Source organism: Gekko japonicus, unplaced genomic scaffold (genome assembly GCF_001447785.1).
Source record: "Gekko japonicus isolate JY-2015 unplaced genomic scaffold, Gekko_japonicus_V1.1 scaffold67, whole genome shotgun sequence".
In the NCBI taxonomy this organism is placed as follows: domain Eukaryota; kingdom Metazoa; phylum Chordata; class Lepidosauria; order Squamata; family Gekkonidae; genus Gekko; species Gekko japonicus.
This window is the reverse complement of record NW_015161948.1, coordinates 1,910,484-1,929,388: the sequence shown is the minus strand read 5'-3', so window position 1 is coordinate 1,929,388 and position 18,905 is coordinate 1,910,484. Positions and strand designations below refer to the sequence as shown.

At 41.9% G+C, this 18,905-nt stretch overlaps 1 protein-coding gene across 2 annotated transcripts in view; it reads left to right on the top strand.

Moving 5' to 3' along the window:
• TEX2 (testis expressed 2) overlaps positions 1 to 18,905 on the top strand; it is a 116,790-nt gene that overhangs the window by 79,212 nt on the left and 18,673 nt on the right. For both annotated transcript variants that reach the window (XM_015429409.1, XM_015429410.1), the window contains exons 7-9: positions 2,240 to 2,339; positions 8,714 to 8,846; positions 17,868 to 17,993. In XM_015429409.1, the coding sequence (XP_015284895.1) occupies positions 2,240 to 2,339; positions 8,714 to 8,846; positions 17,868 to 17,993 (359 nt within the window). The remainder of the gene's footprint in view (positions 1 to 2,239; positions 2,340 to 8,713; positions 8,847 to 17,867; positions 17,994 to 18,905) is intronic.

The following is an 18,905-nucleotide window of genomic DNA, read 5'->3' as shown; positions in this document are numbered from 1 at the left end:
CTTACACATCCACTTCTGTGCTGCTCTTCTGGTAATTGTTGCTACACTAGTAGAAAGCAGCCTTACCAGCTGACAATCTGTAACTGCGAGGATGGAAAGCGCAGCCAGCGCACTGAGGGGAGTTTGGGGGAAATGATGGTAGAACCTGATCTCACATTGCATCCCCCTCCCAAGCATTCTCTCGCAAGAGGTGGAGGCTGATAAGTAGAAGCAGAACCCAGCTACCCAGATGCCTGCAGACCAGATTAGAAAAGGCACTACCTCAGGCAAACCTGCTGCAAACTGGGGCCCAAAAAATATGTCTCAGGGATATCCCTGATTTTCTTTTTTCTTTTTTTAAGTCAAAAGTGACTTGGGCAGATCTGAGCAGAGGAATGTGAGGCCATGTGACCCTTTCATTCCTGGTTTGTTTTCAAGCTCAAAATTGTGTGGGTGAGAAAGTACCTTGAAAGGGCAATTTTGAGCTGAGAAACAATCAGAGAGGAAAAAGACTTTTCCCTCAAATCATGGAGCTTGTTTTGGTATGGTGCTTTACCTTGATGTTTAGAAAGGAACATTTTACAATAGTACCTTCTTTCATGAACACAGTTAAAGAGCAAGGGAAATCCGAAGAAGTTAAGTCTATTGGACATGGTTGCTAAACGATTCTCCGTGTACAGAGGTAGGATTTCATTGAATACCGGGTGCTGGGAACAAACAGGTGCTCATGTTCTGCTTGTGAGAGTCCCAAGGCCTCTGGCTAGCTTTTGGCGACAGAATACTGGACAAGATGGATCTTGGTCTGATCCAGCCAGGCCATTCCTGTATTCTCCTATTCCTGTTACAAAGCATAAAAGGCTACCAATTTAAATGTATGATTTTTTAGAAAAAGACTTCTCCACTCATTGCAGGTTCTCCTTTGAACTGTTCTTTTTTTAGCCAGCATAGGCTAGCCTGATCTCGGAAGCTAAGCAGGGTTGGTCCTGGTTAGTATTTGGATAGGAGACCACCAGGGAATACCACGGTCCTGACGCAGAGGCAGGCAATGGCGAACCCACCTCTGTTCGTCTCTCCTCTTGAAAACCCTACAGGATCACCATAAGTCAGCTGTGACTTGATGGCACTTTCCACCCATTTTGCTAATGGGTTGTTTAGTTTGTTGCTGGGGGGTTTGTTTGTGTTCATAGTACTGATCCTCTATAGTAGAAGAAAGGATTATTGGGACTTGATCCTGATCATGCTTTGAGTATTTGTAGCTATTCCGTGCCAATCTTATAACAGTTGAATCAGGATTGTGTAAATCTTTTGTCTTGTGCAAGAAATGTTAAGTACATCTCTGGGTTAAAAAAAATGTGTTTTGAAATGTTAAGTACATCTCTGGGTTAAAAAAAAAAAGTGTTTTGCAACCTTAGCTCTGACTCTTTAATGTACATATCCTCAAACTCTAAGTTATGGGTGGGCTCTTTTTTAACTGCCTTAAATTTACAAAACAGAAGTATGTACTCAGGATCCCTTTGTGGTTAAAGAATATATTTTTTATTTATAAATTAGTCCTGTAGACTGCCTTCCCCTGGGTGATGTGCAAGAATAAAAGCATATTCCTAAATTAATCAACCTGATCTAATTTATTACAGCAAGAGCCAGTAAAACAGTACAATTCTGATATAAGAGAGATTAAAACAGTAATAACATAGCAATAGTATAAAAACATTGTTTTTAATTAATCAACAATTAAAAACAATAAAATAAAATGCAGCAAATAACAATTACCAAATTGGTGCTAAAACTCCAAATTGTGTTACTGCCATGTGGGGGGAGGGGGAAGACCAGAAACAGAGTGCCAGGCAAGGTGAAAACCATCACTGTCCTCAACCAAAAGCCTGGCAGAATATCTCTGCCTTAGAATTACCTAGTTAAGTGGTCAAGAGTATGTCTGGTTATGAACATGTGCCTTGCTGGACATTACCACGTTCCACCTTAATCTAATGGGGGGAGGTATTTGTGAATTTCCTGCATTGTGCAAGAAGTTGGACTAGATGACCCTGGAGGTTCCTTTCAACTCTGTGATTCTATTCTGGTGCTTTACAAGAATCCTATCAATCAACCAATCTAAGGTGGCCCACCAGAAATTGCTCATAGGTCTATCTCCTGCCCCCTCTACTTAAAGAAGCCTTTTTACGATACAACTTTTCATGTCTTAAATATTTTTCTGTCTACCTTTATGCTGCTAAAGTGTGTGTGTGTTTGTTTGTTTTCCAAGTTGCCATACTTCATGAATGAGCTAACACTAACTGAGCTGGACATGGGAGTTGCCATGCCGAAAATCCTTCAAGCCTACAAACCCACTATTGATTACAAAGGTAATGCATAAATGTTTTTGGCTTTTTTAGCAATAAAAACTATCCTGTAGTTAGCAACTTCTTATGGTTTGATCATGTTTATTTTTTAAAAAATTATATGCCACCTCTTCAGAGACCTATTTCTAATCAGTAAAAGGGTTAATCCAGCTACTAATGTAGTATTCCAGTCTTATTAATAATATAAATTCTGTAGGGGAAGCAATGTTAATTGATAAATATTCTTTGGGTTTACTTGTGTAGTTTGCATGCGTGGCAGTTCATTTGGTTTTTCTAACCTACTTTCTGCTTTTTAGTGTCCTTATTATCTTCATAAATGGTGCATACTCTGTATTCATAATGCATATGCTTTAAGGAAGAGAAATTTTCCCAGGAAAGGGTAGACAGTGTTACCATTGAAGAGAGTCACTGGTGGAAGGTTTGTCCCATGTTTATTTAGTATTTATTTACGACATTTATACCCCACCCTCCCCAATGGTGATCCAAAGCGGCTTACATTACATTACACTCCTCTTGTCCATTTTATCATCACAACCCTGTGAGGTAGGTTAGGCTGAGTATTGGTGTGACTGGCCCAAAATCACCCAGCAAGATTCCACGGCAGAGTGGGGACTCAAAAGTCGGTCTCCCAGATCTTAGTCTGACACTCTAACTACTACACCACACTTGCTCTCCGTGTGTGCTGGAGCACCATATTTCTCCTGCAATGCAAGATTCAATATTGTATCTCACATTTCTGTGCACTAGTGAGAGTGCCTAGTTCGTCTGAGCCTGCAGAAAATAAAATTTGTTAGGATTTGGGAAGAGCTCATCTGCAGTTTTCCAGGGGGCACTTACAGGGAGTCTGTGCTTTTTCGCTATCATTTACTTTCTTTGTCTGTGTGGTTTCTGTAGAGGCTCCATTTCCGTGCTGCCTCTCAGGCAGCTCCCCCGCCCTGCACGAACTACCGCTGGGTAGCGAGAGAGGCAGGAAGGGAAGGAGGGATGAGTTTGCCCGTCACTCATGCAGCACAGCAGGAGGATGAGCGCTGCCTCCCGGGCGCTGTAGTACCCTGGAGCCCGAGGGGAGCGCACACGGAGACCCTCGGAAGAGGCCGGAGTTCTGTCTTGCTTTGTGAGGCAACACTGGTGGGACGGACTAGGAGGGGAGGCTGAGCTGTCCTTGGACAGCTGAATGCAGCTGGAGCAGTTAGATTTTCCTTCTGCTTCATTATACTGTCTCTGTATGCAGGAGGCTCAGTGGGTGATGTTATTAAGCAGATTGGGATTTCTGCATCTGGACTTTATGACAAACCACAGTTAAGACTAATTGCAATTATTGACTTTTGGTTTTCGGCGCAGCGATGGCAGTCAGCTCCGGGACTTGCTCCTGAGTAGCTGTGCCGGATTGTTGGGTTTTAAACGGCGTTCAAGAGATCTCGAACTCCATTGGGCATCCTGTGGAGAAGTCTAATGCAGAGGGCTTGACTCTGGACTCTACGCGAGTGGTGGTGAGCAGATTGAGTCCAGAGTCGCCCTGAAGCACAACTCAGGCAAGAACTTCTGTGGGCAGCCATAGCAGCAGAGCCGTGACTACCAGGATGAGGGGAGAAAAGCGAACCCCATACAAACAACCAATACTAATTGCAATTATCAAGCCATGGAGAAACCATGTTCTTAGAATCACAGTCTAGTGCCCATCAGCAAATTATAGTCCTGGGTAGTTTGCTTTCATATGTCACGCTGAACTGGAGTTTTAGCTGTGGTTTATAAACTGATGTCTGAATGCAGCCTATAGTGGTACAGAAAGAGGGAAAGGTAAGAAAATGGGAAATGATGAAAACCAGCTGAAACCATTGTCTCGCAGCTTGTGACTGTCCTATTGGGGACTATTTTTTATTATTGTTATTTTGGGATTTTTATCCCACCCTACCCTGCAAGCGGGCTCAGGTTGGCTTTCGTCCTCTCATAAAACAGTACATAAATTTCAAATCAATAATCCATTAAAATATCAATATTAAATTCTAACATGATTAAAATTGAAATAACGAATCTAAAATCCCTAATAATAGCAGCAGCGAGTAATTTCAATCCAGCACATGATTGTGTTGCACAGCACATCTGCTTTTTATTTCCTGTGGTTCTCCCAATACTGGACAATTTAGAGTTGTATATAGGGTTGCCAATCTCCAGGTGGGGCTTGGAGATCTCCTGGAATTATAATTGACTCCCAGGCAATAGAGATCAGTTCCCCTGGAGAAAATGGCTGCTTTGGAGGGTAGACTCTATGGCATTATACCCTGATGTGGACACAAAGGCTCCACTCCCAAATTCTCCAGGTATTTCCCAACCCAGAGCTGGCAACCCTAGTTGTATAGATGAGAAGAAAATGTCTCCTCTCGGTAAACTGATCGAGTTGTTTTGTTTCCCTAATTCATTATCTTGTTTAAAAGAATGTTGGTATTTTGAGCATTCTGATTCACTGATTACATAAGCCAAATCTGCTCTGCAACCATGTGGGTTCTTGTCTGCTTTGGGTGCCCTCTCATTTCCCCAGATGAAACCAAAGGAATACTCCATATTTGGTCATTTTGATCTGTGAGTCACGATAATTGGAGTTTACTCAGATGAGCACTGTTCATGTTTTGATATTCCTGGAGGGCTGTAATCAGTAACTACTGATTAATAATTAGTAATAAGTAATTAGCAACTTTGGCTGTTCATTAAAAAACCACACAATGTCTTCAGGTTTTTCTTATTAAAATACTACGTTTCTGAAATGCAGGTATGCTAAATGACTAATGCCTTTGGAAATGCAGATCATAGCTTTTAATGAGTTCTTATGGCTTTTGTAACTTTTAATAATCATTTTTCTCATGGTGATTTTTTTTGGTAGAAATCCTCCAGAAAACTGGGAATTTTCTGGTAAAATATTGTGTTATGATGGACATTTATTGAGAAGATCAAACTGGTGTTTATGTCATGAATGAACGGTTCTGTATTTTGCAGAGGAATTTCCCACTTTTGGAATTGGTTAGGTTTCTTAACCTTGGGTTTTGTGAAATACTGAATAACTTACTACAGCAAATATGTTAGGGCTTACAAATAAATGTAAAAATGTCTTTTGAAGGAACTGATCACTGATTTATTTCTGGACAAGTGTTTCTACTTGTTCTCCTTAAATGTTCAGGGACACCTGTGGTTATGACTGTTCAGAAAGGGCATGTTCTAGCTAAGGAAATGTATGTGGTCTTTTCCTAGCCAGTCTTGCCAAACTCTTGCAATGGGAGGATCTCAATCACACTTGAAAGTACTTTTTAAAAACAGGTTGGTTATAAAATTTGCAAGATCTTAAAACATTAGGGTTGCTACAGGAATGCAACAAGTTCAACTTCAAACATGTATTTTGCACTCCTACTGGAGTGAAAACTTACCAGTAAGACTGTTTTTCTGCCTGTGCTCTGCCATGACAGCTTTGCTCATCTGAGCAGGGCCTTCTTTAGGTGCCAACCTGCAAATGGGCAAAATCAACAACTTCCCATACCTGTGCCTTCTCCATTGTGGCCCCCACCTTATGGGATGGCCTGCTTGAAGAAGGTCAGGAAGACTTCCACTTTCTTGGCTTCCCGCAAACTATGTAAAACTGAATTGTTCAAGAGGGCTTTTCTATGCAGGTAATAGGGTAGCACTGTACAAAAATTACTTGGATAAGTTATTGGGGATTGTGGCCTGTACTACTGTGTATAGTTTGCTGTGGGTTGAAACATATTGTGTGATTTTATATCATTTAATGTTTCATGTTAACACTTAGGCTCCGCTTCAGATCTGTTCATAGACTTCTGGTTAGTTCTACAACCCAAATACTTTTTCATTGTTTATTGAATGTCCCATCTTGCTGATTGTATTGACTCTGTAATCCGCCTAAAATCCCAGTAAGAAAGGCAAATTACCCTCTGTCCAAGTTTTGTTTTAATTTATTGGGGGGGGGGGAGAATCCACAGTAGCTAAACATGCAAACCTTTGAGCAAACTAGTTGGGATTTAAAACTAGGAACAGGCATCCCAATGCACATCCAAACATGCATCTCATCAAAAGTGAGCATCTGCCTAGAGGGAGGTGTCCTGATATGTCACAAGGAACAGCCCCTGTATTGGATGAAAACTCCAATGCACTAACATATGACCAATTCCTGAAAAAAAGGATCTTGAACAAGCACTACAGTGTTTCCATGGGGTTAGAAAAAGGGAGCACTGCACAAAAATAAAAAGATGTAGCCAAATGTTTCGCAAATGCCAAATACAATTCTAGAAACTGTCATGTTGTAACCTTGTTTGTTCAAACTGGGTGAACTAGCTGAATGCATTTTGTCCCTTGGTTGACGTCAGCAGGTTGTGTATGCCAAAGAAGTTTCTGCATAAAGAGCATACTTTCTCCAAATACATAGTAAATATTATGTTGCAGAAGCTTTGCAATGCTGCTTCTCCATTTCCTGCTGTCATTAGCAGGAATCTGTTAAGCTCTGAATCTGTTAAGTGGTCCTTTATGTCTCTGTCGATCACAGATGCTCTCAAACTTCCTGCATTGTAATTGCTGAATGATACGCAGAGGAAAAGAACATTGCAGTGGCTGGAACTTAGGCAGATCATGAGAGGGAGTGCAGGAAGGGTTGCTTCAGTGCTTAGTTCTTGTGGCCCTTTCTTACACACCCAGGGAAATGCTGATTGCCCCTTTGGGGTCATGAAGCAATTTTTCTCCAGGCCAGTTTGAATGGAGATCCTGGAGGGTTTTTTTTTTTTTGCCATCTTCTGGGCATGGAACAGGGGTCACTGTGGGTGTGGAGGGGGAGGTATTTGTGAATTTCCTGCATTATGCAGGGGGTTGGACTAGAGGACCCGGGAGGTCCCTTTCAACTCTATGATTCTAAGTTCTGTTTTTGTCTAGAGAACATACCCATTGCAAGTAGCTCTGAATAAATGGATATTGCGGTTTTAGGTAAAGGTAAAGGTTCCCTTTCTCGAAAGCCAGTAAAATCCGACTCTAGGGTTGCGGTGCTCATCTCCGTTTCAAAGCCGAAGAGCCAGCGCTGTCCGAAGACGTTTCCGTGGTCATGTGGCCGGCATGACTAAACACCAAGGTGCATGGAACGCTGTTACCTTCCCACCGAAGCAGTACCTATTTATCTACTTGCAATTTCTTGCTTTCGAACTGCTAGGTTGGCAGGAGCTGGAACTAAAGATGGGAGCTCACTCCATCATGCGGCACCCGGGTCTCGAACTGCTGAACTACTGACCTTCCACAGCCTGCAGTTCAGCATCTGAACCACTTGAGCCACCACAGGTTTTACTGCCCATTTAAAACAGATGGCAATTAAGCCACTGAAGAGGTCCCAGCATTATAACTGAATCCTAAAGCCAGACTGAGGAGATCAACAAATCCAGCAGGCTTTTTTGAGCTTCCACCCATAGTACTCTTCCTTACTTTGCCAATGCACTGCCTGACAAGCTGTTCTGGAAATTTGGAGAATGCAGTGCTGCCTAAAGAGCTGCAGTTGAGGACAACAGAAGTAGCTAAGGTATAGGTTCTGGCCAGTGACTGTAGAACTGTTTCCTGTGGCATATTCTGAAGTGAAATACAAGAGGGAAAACATGGCAGTAGGTTGACCTAGACTGGCAGTAGTATTTAGCAAGTGTGCCACATATCAAAGTGTAGTATGTATGTAGTGCCACTCCAGCAGATTCAGTCTCCACATTGTGGTGTATGGTTTTACTTCTAGTCTACTGTAGTGTAGTCAGGAGTCAAGGACTGAATCTGTAATCTAGTTTTGCTTCTGTCTGAGAACCTACAATACCCCCTGATGAATGTGCCGCTTGTCTCACCAGTGGTATAGATTGGTCACCTATTAAATGATGGACAACCCATGGCAAGAAAACTTGTTTTGTGAATTGCCTGAGATGGCAATAAGGCTAATTCTTCTTGACTAGATCAGCTTCTGATGTAATAAGAATTAAAATTTTCAGCCAAAGGTTGGCCCAGTTCTGAGATCAACGTTGCAGCGGCTGTCTGTGTCATAAAAATGTTAACAGATCTGCACCCCCTGACTTGTGTAATATTGTAATATTAGGCTAGTATATAGAAACGAAATAGCTCTGACTTGTGACTTTGACATACTGCGAGCTGGGAAGGAAGTGATTTGAAAGAGAAACGAGGTCCAATTTGGATCTTTTAAATGAGGCTTAAAAATCTATAACCCCATGACTAACATGCTTTCCGAAATAGTTTTTATTGTACTTAATAAAGTCTATGGAAGTACTTAATAAAGTCTATGGAAGTGTTTCTTTATCACTGTATATGGAGTTCCTGTATGTTACACTTAAAATGTCCCCAAATGTCGGTTCTAGGGCTTTGGATTGACTTGGAAATATCCTACAATGGATCTTTTTTAATGACCCTCGAGACCAAAATGAATTTGACCAAACTTGGTAAAGAGCCTCTGAGTGAAGCACTGAAGGTTGGCGAGATTGGCAAAGAAGGGTAAGGAAGTTATTACTTTAGCATACAGAAAGAGCAGAAGTCAATTCTAATGCGCAAAATACAGCTATGAAAGAGCTGACGAATCAGAGACTATTGTAGTGATGATTATTCTAACCATGGGAAAGCCATTGTACTGTGTTGATACTGATCTCTGTAAATATATGCTTGAAGAGCAATTCATGTGTATTTTGGATGTTTGAACTTCAGAGTATCTGCAGATAAATCTTACAATGAGTTACAAATGATAACTTCAAAGCTATCATTGGCGTCATTAACACTTACCCAAGCTAAGTGCTAGTAACTGTACTTTGAATCGTATTTATATTCAGAAAGAACTTATTTTCTGCAACCTGTCCATTTGAAGGTGGGGAAGCAGTAAACATTTTGTAAATCTTTACTCCTTTTCTGCAACCTGTCCATTTGAAGATGGGGAAGCAGTAAACATTTTGTAAATCTTTATCCTTTTTCCCCCCCCCCCCCCGTGGTTATGTGTTGCCCCAGTCTGCAGCCCCAATACTTGAGTACACATGCAGCAATTTAAATTTGGAAGAGACTGCAAAAAGCAGCAAGGTAGCATTGCTCCTTCCTTATCCCTCTACTCAAACATTTGGTCAACTTTAGATTTTGGATTTTGATTTTGATGGCGATGGTTATTATACTCTCCTGTGCTGGGGGGGTATACATATGCAGACTCCAAAATATCAGGCAGTCAGCAGTAAAGCTACCTCCCCCAGTGATTACACAGAGGCAGCATAATGTGATATTGGCAGCGGATCAAGGCTTGTTGGGAGTATTGTGCTCTGATAAAATACTGCTGGGGCACCCAGGGCATGCATTATATATGCTAAAGTCATCAATGGGCATATTTTTGTCATGGTTTACTAAAGGCTATGACAGAACAATCCTATACCTGTGGTACAACTGGGACTAAAGCTCCAGTTTTCTACTACCATCTCATTTCCCATTTATTCTAGCATTGTACTGTGTCTGACTAGCATCTCCTGTCTACTTTAATATGAGACATAGCTTGTTGTATAAGTTCACAGTGATTCTCCCCTTCCTCAAGGATTATTATATAAATCCTTTTATTTCTAGTACTTAAGAATTAGTATTAATATTTTAGCTTGTACACACTTTACCTGCATCAGTGTATCTAATGCTCTTCACCAAGTATTCAAACTTTACTCAACCTGAAGATATACTTTTTAAAAAACTTAAGAACAACTTTCCTTAAATATCAAAGCTCTGTTCCTCTCCTTTTGGCCAAATTGAGGTCCTCCTACTCAAAAGTACGTAGAAGTCTTTCACACTGCTCATCTTCTCTAACTTGTCTTTGTGTGTGTTCTTTTCTCCTTCATTTTCTTTCCTTTAATAATATTTGGATTCGTCAATCTGTGGATTTGTATTTATCTGGTGAGTGGTATTTGTTGCATCATCTCATTCCTTGTGGAGTGTTGATTCTGTTAGTGCTGAAACTATTCAGAGAGTTCTCTTTTGCTTTCTACTGAAAACAAAAGAGCTGTACTAGTTCAAATAATTCTCCAGAAGTCATCTTTCGACGCAAGGTTATTATTGTGTATAGTCTGGCTATGGATGGCATTTCTTAGAACTGACACCTGCAGTAGTTATGCTTTTAATTCATTTTAGCTATCCTCTTGAATAGATTATCAAGGCTGGCAAGAGGGAGCACAAAAAGGATTATTTCAGTTTGCGGATGGGTTGTGATTACAAATTCTAGCTGGATTCACTAATGACTTCTTACATTCTGAACAAGTGGAAGGGAAAGAAGGCAAGGGAATAAAGTCCTCTTACCACATTCTCTTGGGTTCTTTTGAAGTTCAGCTCTGTGGGAATGAAGAGGGGAGAAAGATGCAGGGTGTGCTTTCTTCATTTGGAGATGTGCATGTCTCAGCCAGAAATAACACTACTTTTCCCTGGTATCTGGAAAACATTGTCCCTAAAGAATAAACATTTTAGCCGTCTGGTTTAATTTGGAAGCCTTCTCAACAAAGAGCTTATTCCCCTTACCTCTCCTGAAGCTGTGGCTAATTCTGTGGGAGGAAAAGAAAATGGAATTTCTTCTCTCTAGATCAAAAAGTAAGTTTAAGGGGCTGATTAACATCAGGAAGTACCATGGGAGGAAAGAGTTAAAAAGACTTGTGCTAATTTGCAGTTACTGTGGCAGAGCATGCCAACTCTGTCCTGCAAGCCCCATTCTGCCATGCTGTCCTAGAGGGTTTCCAACTCCCTGGAGGGGCTTTTCCTTTTACTCTTAAGTAGCCACTGCCACCACCTGATCAATATAGGGATTTCCCACTGAGAGAATCAGGACCCTCAGCTCCCCTTCCAAGCTCGGAGGCCTTGCTTTTGTGTCTCCCGCTAGCCCAGTGCCTGGCTACCATGGGGACAGATGAATGCCTTATGCACCCCTGGGGGAATAGCCAGTTGTCAACTTTGCCTTCCCCCCGCCTTTAAAATAGTGTGTCCAAAACAGTGGGGGTTTATGTGGTACAGAGAACCACTTCCGGAATCAAAAGTTTAAAGTGTTTACTAAAAAAGCATACTTTTAGCACAGCACCAGAGTGAAGCAAGGAAGAACAAAAGAAATTGGTAAAACGCAAATCCTCTTTCTCAGCTATATGTGCCCTATCTGATGGTAAAATATAGGACAGGGTCTTTATCTTAGGTGTCCTAGTTCTCTAAAGATCTGCCATTACCTTAACGCTTGCTCCCAGCTCTTTATGCCAGCCACATGGTCCCAAAATGGCTGCCTGTTCCCATCCTCCAACAAGAGGTCTCTTCAGCTCAGCATCCCAAGAAAAAGAGAGGCCACCTTCCCCTTGCAGGCGGTTTTAACAAATCTTTTTCTCCTCCCCCTTGATCCCGATTAGCCCAGGTTAAGACTTATTTTCCTGTTGTCTCCAGGAAGTCCCTTCTTGTAACCTGTCTAGCCATTAACACCTCCACCTCTATTCCCTGCTTGAAGAAGGAGGGGTGAACTGGGCCCATCCCATTGTCTCTAGCAAGACCCATTAACATTTATTAACGATGCATCTGGAAGGCCATGGGTCTTTCTTCCTCCCCCCTCCTGCTTGTTCTTAGCTCAGAGAAAAAAACTGGTAAAACACACAGGGAAGGCCTTTGCTGCTTGCCAACCCTCCAGGAGACAATGCATTTCTCCACAGTTACCTTTGCAGGGATTCTGTTCTTTAAAATAGTTTTAAAATAGTGTCGTTGACTGCCTGCTTTTATATTAACTGCCAGCATTTAAGCTCAGCTACGTTTCCAGGAATATCAGTGTTAATGGCTGCATCTTAATAGAGCTGTGTCCATTAGGAAAACAAGAACCAAATGCTTGTTTTGAAGCTTTCCCCACAGCTGCTGATGAAAAAGCCAGCCATTGTTTGGTTTTAAAAAATGCTTGTCCCCTTTGACTGTTGAAGTGGCTGTAGCAAAAACATCCAAGGAATTCCAGTTGTGCACATTTACATAAGCTAGTTTCCTTAAATGGCCAGGGCTAGAAATATTAATAATTTTATTGTAGGTAATATTTCTTTTAAAAAATGTTTTCTTGAATACTATACACATCTTCAAAGGGGAATGTAAAAGCCATTATAATATTTAGGTTTTCTTTTTATATTATGTGACTCATAATTGAAATTCAAGTAGTGATGTATGAGACACATGGCAGAGTAATTGCTGCAGCACTGAACAGTATTAAGTTCCTTTCAATCTTGATTGAAATACAGAGCTGATGTCAGAAAAATAAATCATGAAAGATAAATATTTTGGCTGGTAACCTTTAGTCATAGAGTATTTCCTCCTAGAAGAACACGAAATCAGAGATGCAGAATTTCCGGAAACTGTGAAGCAGTGTAGCATATTCATTGTTGCAAACATATTCACATCTGAACAATAAAAATATCCTTGAAAATAACACAGAATACCTGGGAATTATTAGCTAATGTATTTTCATTAACATATTTATAAAACTACACATTTTGGGTGAGTGAAACCTTATCTTAAACATTTTTCTCCCATTCCAAAAGAGAATGCATTTCATAGGAGTGTCCCTCCCTCCATAATTCCCAATTTTTGCAACAGAAAAAGGGGGGGGGGAGATCCTTGACTGGGGAAGACTCCATGATCTCCAAATGTTTCCATTTTCTTCCCTGGGCTTTCACATCTCTAAGCAATATTCAACTTTTTGGCTTCCATAAATCATGAAGATCTTTTTCTCCCAAGTCTCTCTCTCTCTCCCTCTCAAATACAGATAGTTGTACTGGGTCGGGGGTTCAACCAATATTTTCTGAGGTTTGTTTTGGAAGAAGGGCCATGCAGTCAACAGATTCTTGTTGAAAGCTATTGGAACCTGTCCTACCTAGCTTCTTACCAAAAACTGGGGATGGGGGGCAATGAAGCATGTCCCTACTGATCTGTAAAGCTTGGCAGCGTTTCTAGATTATTTATTTCCCACGTTGATACAGATAACTCACTTCAGTGTGGGAAGGTTTCTTGGCTTAGGGTATGGGTTGGAGCAAATCAACATTAGTACTGTGGTAAGTTTACATCTCACGGCCAAACTAGATGTTATGGCAGCCACAAGATTACATGATGCCCCCACACTTCAGGCTCGGATCAGCCCTTCCCTCATTTTTAAATGGTCAAATTCTTCCCTGAGAGGGTGGTAGCGGCTACAGGTCGAACCTATGGCCACTATTGACATCCAGATTGGCCCTCATTTCTTTGGTAGCTGGTTTCTTAGCCGCAGCAGGGCTTTAGAAAGAATGGGTGAGATTAGTCTGCAGTGATATGGGGTGAAAGATTTGCTGATGTTATATTTTTCCATGGAAAAATTTCCACCCCATATATGTAAATATAGTCTCTGTTTATCTATAGTTATCTGAGCTGTTGTGCTGCAGATCAGTCCTATTACATGGGCTAAATGTAGGTTATGATGTGAGGACAAAACCCACTGTTTGTACCTGGTCTGGGCATGTACATGGTCTATGTATATTTCTGGATTCATTGGCAATCCAAGATGGCAACCTGGAGCTTTTCCCCAGCTGTGACACCATCTGTTTTCAGTAGGGGCATATAAGAGACTGACTACACTCTTCTACACCCTGATCTGGATAGCCCAGGCTAGCCTGATCTCGTCAGATCTTGGAAGCTAAGCAGGGTCAGCCTTGACTAGTATTTGTAAGGGCTACGTCCAATGCTCCCTTTAAGCTGTGGAGTCTTGTGAGCAAAAATTCTACTTTGTGCGTTACTGGCATTAAAGTTGTGAGCAAGTGATTTGGCTACTGCATAAATGAGTTTTCTCTAGAGGCATCCTTCCTGAGCGAAGACAAAAATGTGTGAGCTGGAGACTAAAAAAACTGTGAGCTAGCTCACACTAACTCAACTTAGAGGGAACATTGGCTACGTCCAAGGAATACCAGGGTTGTGACAGAGGAAGGCAATGGGAAACCACCTCTGAAACGTCTCTTGCCTTTGAAACAAGTCTAGTTCACCACCTCATGGTGCATAAAACTAAAAGAGGTAGAACATGTGGATGCCAGACAATCTTAGGATCTCCTGGCTATTCTACACACAATGCCATATGATAATTAATTAATTACTCTTCTACAGTTAAGAGAGCACAACATCTGCTAGCTTTAGTTGTAAGAATTCCTAACAAAAGATTTAACAATAAGTTATAAGAATCTTGTGTTTGTCACAGTGGCAAAACCTGTTTTTGGATATGGACAGCCATAGTCCTTACACATTCAGTATACACGTACAAACTTTGTTCCTTTAGAAGTAGAGGCAGGCTGGCCCATTTAAGCTCATATTAACAATTGCATACAACTACTATGACGCAGGAACCCTGGAAGTGTTTGGTGGGTATGGGTGTTGGGAACTCAAAAGTGGTCAGGACTTGATGAATGTTGGCTACTTTAGCTGTGTTGGTATAAGGGATCCCATTCAGTATAGGCCTTGCTGAGTTCAACCTGAAGAGATGAAGGATCCAAGAAAAAGGAGCATGCATCACGCTGCCTGTTCTTAGAAAAAATAAGAGCAGAACAGTAGAGTATTTTGTTACATAGGTCACTGTCTTTCAAAAAGCAGCAATATTCTTTAGAACAGTGGGGAATGGGAGGGAGCTAATTGTCTATATTTGTTCTGTGCTGCCCCCCGACCTGCATGATATTAGGTCTCTTGTAGTGTTTTTGCTAAAGAGGCATTTTACCCACTCCTGGGTTTATTTTTTTCTTTGCTCCCCCCCCCCTGTGTTAAGCCTACCTTGTTTCCCTCTGCAGATATCTGCTGATAGCGCAGTTTACCCAGCACTGACTGAGTCCCGCAGAACCACTTATTTAATAAGTTCACAGCCTACCTGGGTTCACCTACCCAGGAGTAAGTGCCACTGGACTCATTGGGAGTAAACATGCATAGGAATGTGCGACTAGATTATAAGTCTGTTCAGCTTTAAAAGGTGATGGAAGACTGTATAGGTTCAGTTATTTTCAAAGTGGAAAAGATTAGTTATATAGTTTATAAAAGAATAATAAAAGAGCTGCAAAGTTCACTGTCTAAAGCTCATCCTTTCCCCTTCATTTTCTACCTCAGTTCTGTGCTTCTGTCTCCTGCACTGCTTCTTCTACTGCTAAGTTGTGGTCCAAAAGCTCTGCAGTCAACACACCTCACTGGTCAGCCATGACCACAATGGGGAGAGGAATGCCTGGGAGTTATCCCCCCTTCCAGCCAATCTTGTGTTACCCCAGTTTCAAAGTCCCAAGCACAAAATTTATCTTTTTAAACAGAACCCACTTGGAGTTGGTTTAGAGCACACTTTACTACTTTCCCTCCACTGGTTTTCTGTTCTAAATTGGCTACTCCACACCCAAGAGGAATTAAAAGTGTGTGTATAACCATGTGTTTGACACCTACCAAGGGGAAGGGGGTTGTGTTATACTCAGGAGTTGGAATAGAGAGGTTCCAGACAAGCAAAAAACTTGATTACCCTTTCTCATCCATATACCCCTTTTCACTCGGTATTGACATAGCTTTTGCTGAGTTACTTTCTGGCTTTTTGCATGGATGTGCATTCCCAGCTGAAAAGAACCATGAAGTTGCTGCCATATATATGTAAGGCAGTGAAGTGTAATTAGGGTTGCCAAGTCGAAATATCTCCTTACCGGGGGACTCCCGCGCCGTGCCGCACGCACGTCACCCAGAAGTGACGTGACGATGCCGGGCATGCTGGGGGCGGGGCCACGACCATCCGAGGGGAAACCATAGAGTTTTCCCTCTGATGACTGTGGCCCCGCCCCCAGCGTGCCCGGCATGGTCGTGTCACTTCCGGGTGACGCGCACATCGGGGTGGGGTTCCCCTGGGGCCCGATCCACCGCTGGTGGGGAACGGGCCTCTGGGGTGGGGGTTTCCCCGCTCCCCAGGGGGACTTGGGAAGCCTAAGTGTAATAATGTCTGGACCCAGCCTTAGTCTTTTCAGCCTAGGGGCTTTTCCGCACTCTCATTTTACTTGCTGTTAAGTTACTGTTTCTTCAGGGATTTTTCCTGTTCCACATGTGTTTTGCTCCGTCTAGTGGTTGATTCGATATCAAATGGCTTTATTGAGGGAGATAAAATGGAAATTAAGCTGTTTGATATTGAATTGACCTCTAGAGGGAGCAAAATACATGTGGAACAGGAAAACCCCCCTGAAGAAACAGGAACTTAACAGCGAGTAAAATGAGAATGTGGAAAAGCCATATTACTACTGATATGAAGTTTCAAAGTGTTCTCATGGGTTTGGCTTATGATGATTACAGTTGATCCATGGTGGAAAGGTGCGTGTGTGCTAAGCTCTGGATCTTTTTTTTTCATTCGGTAAAATGTTGCCCTAAAAAGAACTAGAGATGTAAAATTTCTGGAAACTTTGAGGCCATGGGGAAAAACATGGATAAGGATTGGGGGGGGACACCCAGAAATTTGGGGGGAAATTTACATATATGCACTTCTTACTGCCCTATCAAATCTAAACTTATTTTACTATTTTAATGTAAAATTCATAATTTATAACTTAGGATATAAAAGTGCAATATTTGCCATACTTATGGAATTTAAAAGTTATAAATGCCTTGATTTTCTACAAGCAAAATCTGACTCAGATTCACTATGAGAGCCTAAAATATCTAGAAAGAACCTTGGCTTCTGTTTAAGCTTTTAAGTATATAAATTTTACAGTGACCTTAACTGTCCTTGTTGTTTAAAACTGCTCTAATTAAGGTTTCACACACCTAAAGGATAAAGGACGGCAACAACAAAACCATATCCAAACAAGTATTGGAGAACCTGGATTAAAGCTTCACTAACTGTGGGGGGGGGATAGTGTTTCATCTTTAAAGTTTCTGAAACCTTAAAAAAATCCATTTGTCTTCAGAAGCCAAAATGGGTTAAAGAATCTGTAGGAAAAGGATCTAACTCTGCTGCTAAGAATCAGTTTTATTAGGTATATATGTGCAGAGGCAAATAAGAGGTATAGATGTGGGAACATGAAAATTCTTCTGGAAACGTACAGCACTTGCAAAATCAATCCTGAGTCTAACAGAGAAACCGTTGGACTTCCTAAGCATGCCCCATCAAGTCAAAAATTGTGCTTGATAAAAAAAGTTCTTTATCCATTGTATTTTGGTGGTGTGCCTGCCTGCACTGCATTTGGTTTGCTGAAAAATCACTTACAAGAAGGAGGCAACTCGAAACATCTTAAAACCATCTCATATTCCACGTGACTGCATGCAGGGCATTCCATTGTTCAACACAAGCGTTTCCTTTTATACTTAAGCACAGCTTGGCCCAGCTGTGTGCAGGGAAAAAGTATTGCCAAAACATATGCTACTTTGATCTCCCATATCCATGTTTAAGCAGAGACAGAAGAAAGGACGCGTAAGTGGCCAAGTCACCCAGTTGCACAAGGCTCGTGTGGTTAATGAAGTTTCATTTTGATATTACAACTGGTGTGTCCCTCGTTTCAGTTTCAGACCAAGGGCGTATTGCCTTGCGGACAGTGATGAAGAATCCTCCAGTGCTGGCTCCTCAGAGGAAGATGATGCTCCAGAGGCAGCAGGGAGTGAGAAGCCTGTAGTGCCAGGAGCAGAAGGGTGAGTCCGTCTCTCTTTGCCAATGGATGAATCTTGGATTGTTCAACTCTAGCATTATTATTACTAGCATTGTTATCTGTTTGGTGTAGTGGTAAAGTGCGTGGACTCTAATCTGGGAGAGCCAGGTTTGATTCCCCACTCCTCCACTTGCACCTGGCTGGATGACCTTGGGCAAGCCATAGTTCTGGCACAGCTGTTCTTGAAAAGAGCAGTTTTTGTCAAGAGTTCTCTCAGCCCCACCTACCTCACAGGGTGTCTGTTGTGGGGAGGGGAAGGGAAAGGAGTTTGTAAGCCACTCTGAAACACCTTTGGGTAGTGAAGGGCGGGGTATAAATCCAATCTCTTCCTCTTCTTCTTCTTCTTCTTCTTCTCTAATATCTAATTACTACTTGGTGGTCTGTATGTCACACTGATGATGGGCTTTGTGCCTGCACAGAGAGCCATTATTTGGAAACTTCTAGAGCTGGCTTTTAGCTGCAAAAAAATCCTCTTCCCTCAGACATATGTAGGAAATTGTACAGATTCACTGGGAGGATTGGACAGATTCATGGAGGAGAGGTCTATCAGCGGCTACTAGCCATTGGTGATTACAGGGAAGCTCCACGTTCAGAGGTAGTGAGCCTCTGAATCCTGGTGCCAGGAGCCAACATGAGGGAAGGCCTTGGTCTCTATGCCCTCTTGCTGAATTTCTAGAGGAAATGACTGGCCACTATGTTAGACAGTACGCTAGACAAGTTGGACCACTGTTCTGATCCAGCAGGGCTCTTCTTATGTCTTGGCCTGTGCATGCCGAAAAGGTAGGAGTTGCACCTTCCTGTTCAATTTTTTTTTGTCTGCCACAGCTACTTGGGAACTCTCCCTGTCATCGTTTCGTACTCCAGCTTCAGAAGCAGGGGAGGGCTTCGTGTTCTC